At 38.8% G+C, this 4,569-nt stretch overlaps 1 protein-coding gene across 1 annotated transcript; it reads right to left on the minus strand.

Moving 5' to 3' along the window:
* Positions 1-1,227: 1,227 nt before the first annotated feature.
* On the minus strand, positions 1,228-2,835 carry LOC143710870 (uncharacterized). Its single transcript, XM_077202103.1, has 2 exons — positions 2,538-2,835; positions 1,228-1,772 (listed from the first exon to the last, which is right to left on the minus strand). The coding sequence occupies exons 1-2, from the start codon at positions 2,833-2,835 to the stop codon at positions 1,228-1,230; spliced, it is 843 nt and encodes a 280-aa protein (XP_077058218.1).
* Between the last annotated feature and the right edge of the window lie 1,734 nt (positions 2,836-4,569).

A 4,569-nucleotide genomic window follows, 5' to 3' on the forward strand; every position in this document is an offset into this window, starting at 1 on the left:
GATGATTCAGTGAAGGGAAATATTAAATATTTTTAAAATTACGGTAATGATCTGATTTTAGATCAGAACGTCCACCCTGTTATATCTGAAGTTCAAGAAGTAGTGAATTGAAAGTTTTACATATTTTTATTATTTTGTCCACACTGTTATCAATTTTTTTTTTTACCATAATTTCATAAAATCAGCAGAAAAAACATGAAATTTACTAAAGTATAAATAACAGGGTGAACATTTTTTGGTCTTCCATTTAATTATTTTTGTTTAATAATGGTTACATTTATTTACCCAAGCTTGACCAGAGTATTTTTTCAAATGTTTTACATCACCCTATCATAAATGTATTTTAAAAACAAGATTTTCTACATTTAATGATGGCCAAAAGGCACTGAATACCAGGAATGACCCTCGTACTCTTTGGTGTCTCGAGGCAATGCATGTGTTATACTGATGCTTTACGACTGATTTACTAACACATCAGTAATTCTAGAGCATTAAGCACATGAAGTATTACGTTTCTTCATCAATCTGAGAAACTGTGTTCAGTGGACTCATATGTGTTTGGGGATTTTAGGGGAGGGTTTGTTGACAGAAAGGCGTGAGCAAAACAGCAAACAGAAGTTCCTCCTCAAAACTAACAAATTAAGTTTTATGCATCCACAAAATAAATTCTTCCTTTTTTAATATATCAGTAAGTTGTCTGCCAACTTGTCTGTCATTCAGATATTAAATCTAAAACATTAAAGTGATTGATAAGATATTTTATTATGACATCATAAAAAAGCTAACTTTACACAATTAAAATAAAAAAATCTATAAATACACACTGAACTCAAGGTGAACAATGATCTTTCAACATGCATGTCAGCAACATTTGCATTACATATAATGGTAGCACTTCACAATAAAGTTCATTAGTTAACATGAACTAAGAATGAACAATACTTCTACAGCATTTACTAATCTTAGTTGATATTAATTGCAACATTTACTAATACATTATTCAAATCAAAGGTTGTATTTGTTAACATTAGTCAAGGTGAACTAAGATGAACAAACAATGAACAGCTGTATTTTTATTAACTGACATTAACAAAGATTCATAAATTCAGTAACAAATGCATTGCTCATTGTTAGTTAATACATTTACTAATGCTAACTAATGAACCTTATTGTAAGGTGTTACTACCCGTGTAATAAATAAACGCTGTTTATCACACATGCATCGGTTCACTGGAAGCGTTCAGCATCGGAGTCTCTGTTGAGAGTGTGTTGTGCTCCAGGATTGAGGTACTGGTCGAACTCGCTGCGGTCGAGCTGGTCCAGCATGTCGGATCTCACCTGGTCCAGGTAAAACTCCAGAGAAGGTCCTCCTACACACACCTGTGTTCCCCACAGCTCCGGCCCGCTCGACTGCGAGAAACTGGAGTTATGATACGCCAGGTTTCCATGCGATGACGTCGTCTCACAGCGGTTCTCCAGTGAAAACCCAGTGTGTGGAAGCGTGCATGGCCAGTGCGAGGCTTGAGCTTGAAGAATATAACTCAGGTGGAAACTAGCGTTTGGAGAGTTGATGTTCTCGCTGAGGTGGAAACTAGCGTTTGGAGAGTTGATGTTCTCAGTTGAAGGCATTTTAATGCCACGCTTGTTGCACTTTCGTCGACGGGGCCGGTATTTGTAGTTGGGATAGTCGATGGTGTGCTGGACTCGCAGTCGTTCTGCTTCTTGCATGTAAGGACGCTTCTCTGCCAGAGACATGGCCTTCCATGTTTTTCCTGTAAACACACACACAAAGTTTTAGTTTAAACGGTAATAGGCTATCACACTGCTCACTTTATTTCAATGTGCATATAAGCTTATGGGTTGGGTTTAGACAAATGTATGCATTTGAAGGAGTGAGGTTGATAGTGTTGTTTTTACTGACATTTTTTTTTACATTGTTTATACACTCTAAAAAATGCAGGGTTGTTTTAAACCAAATTTGGGTCAAATATGGACAAACCCGGCAGTTGGGTTAAATGTTTAACCCAATGGTTGGGTTGTCCATATTTGACCCAAAACCTAACCTAACCCCCCCCCCCCCAAAAAACTTTGTCAAAAAAAAACACAAAAACTTTTTTTTGTCTAAACCCCAGTGATGGGTAGGTTTAGGGGCAGGGTCAGGGGTAGGTCATACGTAGGAATTCATACGAATTGGGTAACTCGTAAAATATGCAGAAAATTGAGCAAAAACCGTACAAATTGGTACGAGTGAGGTCGTGTGAATTCGTACGAATCAGCCACCTCATAAAATACGTACGATTTTAAGTGAGATCGGGTTGGATTTTTTCCGTATTAAAAAAAAACCTCATCTTTTACTTAGCTATTTTGAATTACGTATTACATTGTTGTGTTTTAAGATTTAACCGAAATTTCCGTAAAGTTACTGTATAATATCCTAAAATTACCAGTAGGCCTACATTTTCCTTTTTTATTTTTTTAACAGTGAACGATATGAAACGCATATTCCGGTGTAACTGATGCTGTAATGAAACACTCACCGAGTATTTTGCTGAGGTCCGTGTTCTCCAGGTCCGGGTTGAGCTGCGCGAGGCGTCGACGCTCCTCTTTGGTCCAGATGATGAACGCGTTCAGAGGGCGTCGCACTCGAGCCTCCGCGAGCGTCTTCGCTTCAGGGCTTGAGCAACAGGACTCGGAACCCACCGACACCGGGCTCGACGGACCCGACACCGGGCAACGCGACACCGGGCAACGCGACGCGACGCGGCACTGCTGACTTTCGAGCATCATTCTGGCGGGGTCGATTTGAAGTTCTGGGAGGATCCGGTCGAGGAACATGCTGGAGTTCGTCCTGGTCCATCTCTGGCATCCAGTGGGATTTAACGGGAGCGCGGGCCAATCAGCGGCGGAGGAGTGGATTAAAGGTGTGAAGAAGCGCGGGATGTTTCACCTGAGCGATAACGCCGATGTGCACGCGCGCGCTAACGAAATGTGTATAAAAATATTAACATTGTTTTTTAAATTTGTAGACATCCGTTGTTTGTGCTAGAAATACTAGTCAGGAGAAACCATAATTTAGGCTAAAATAACACGATATAGGCCTACATATAGCCTAGGACACTAACACGTTTCTATTGGATACTGAAAATGCAATAAATCAGATTTTTTCTTGTATCCCTCTTGGGATTAAAAATTGGGATTGGAATTATATTCCCCAGAAATTTAGACAATTTTTCTCTAAATGTTTTTTTTTTAAATGGGAGAAGAACTCTCGGATACAAGATCACATCACATATTATGTATATGTCCTTCAACTACAGATGTGGCCTGACATCTAAAACACACACACACACACACACACACACACACACACACACACACACCCTCGCTCTCTCTCTCTATCCATCACACAAAACTTAATGCAATTTTACATTTTCAAAAAACATCACTTATTGTGATTTATAAGGGGGTTTCCCTTTAACAAAAAATGGACCCCCACAAGAACCAAGATTTTGGATATTGTCCCCATAACGTATAGGATTTACCTGAAACACACACACACACACACACACACACACACACACACACACACACACACACACACACACACACACACAGTCAGTAATTGGCTACATTATTAAGATGGCCTCCAGACAGCAGATCTCTCTCTCTCTCTCTCTCTCTCTCTCTCTCTCTCTCTCTCTCTCTCTCTCTCTCTCTCACACACACACACACACACACACACTCGTCTGTCTGATGCACCTGTTGTCTCAGACTCTTGTGTTTGTGATTCCGCCATAATAGAATCATGAAAAGCTTTGACACCTCGATTAAACACAGACTCGTCTGATCAGAAATAGCCACTCGGTTAATTCAATGAAGGCAATGATCAAGCTTTAGATTTTATCTGACGAAACCTGTCTTTGACAAAGCGAAGCGAGGCTGTTCGTTAATCGATACGATCTCAGAATAATGCATGTTAGACAGTCTAATGATACTGAGGATAATCGAATTCAACTAGAGCGTCTTCTATTATTTGACTCACGAGACCCACATGATTGAGTTTATGTGAATTGGAGACTAATTCGATCTCCTGATTATTATGATGAAAAGCTGTTGAATTGAAATTAACTGAGGAAGATGAGCCGTGATAACATTAAACTCGACGAGAATGAGATGAATGAACGCAAGTTTTGATTTGATTTGATTTGTTTACTCAATCAAAAGACGATCTTAATAATCGATATATTAATAATTAATATTAAACGCAGTGCATGTTCACTGTACACTCTAAAAAATGATGGGTTGTTTCAACCCAAATTTGGGTAAAATATAAACAAACCCAGCCGTTGGGTTAATTCTTTAAATAAAATTAAAATTTTAACCTAACGGTTGGGTTCGTCAATAGTTGACCCAGATTTGGGTTAAAACAACCCTGCATTTTCTTAGAGTGTAGCCTATTTGCAGCGTGCAATTAAACTACGAACCGATATATTTTTTTTTTTAAAAAACAGTTTTAAGATGCTAAAAAAAAAACGAGAATGCACTTTATAGATTAAGGATTTAAACCAG

Source organism: Siphateles boraxobius, unplaced genomic scaffold (genome assembly GCF_051911475.1).
Source record: "Siphateles boraxobius isolate OS27281-9 unplaced genomic scaffold, OSU_SipBor_1 48, whole genome shotgun sequence".
Lineage (NCBI taxonomy): Eukaryota > Metazoa > Chordata > Actinopteri > Cypriniformes > Leuciscidae > Siphateles > Siphateles boraxobius.

Excerpts from the sequence above, each read along its gene's own strand:
- LOC143710870 (XM_077202103.1), bottom strand. The coding sequence starts at position 2,835 with ATGTTCCTCGACCGGATCCTCCCAGAACTTCAAATCGACCCCGCCAGA. Across the intron at positions 1,773-2,537 it reads GGACCTCAGCAAAATACTCG|GAAAAACATGGAAGGCCATG; the intron begins GTGAGTGTTTCA and ends GTGTGTTTACAG.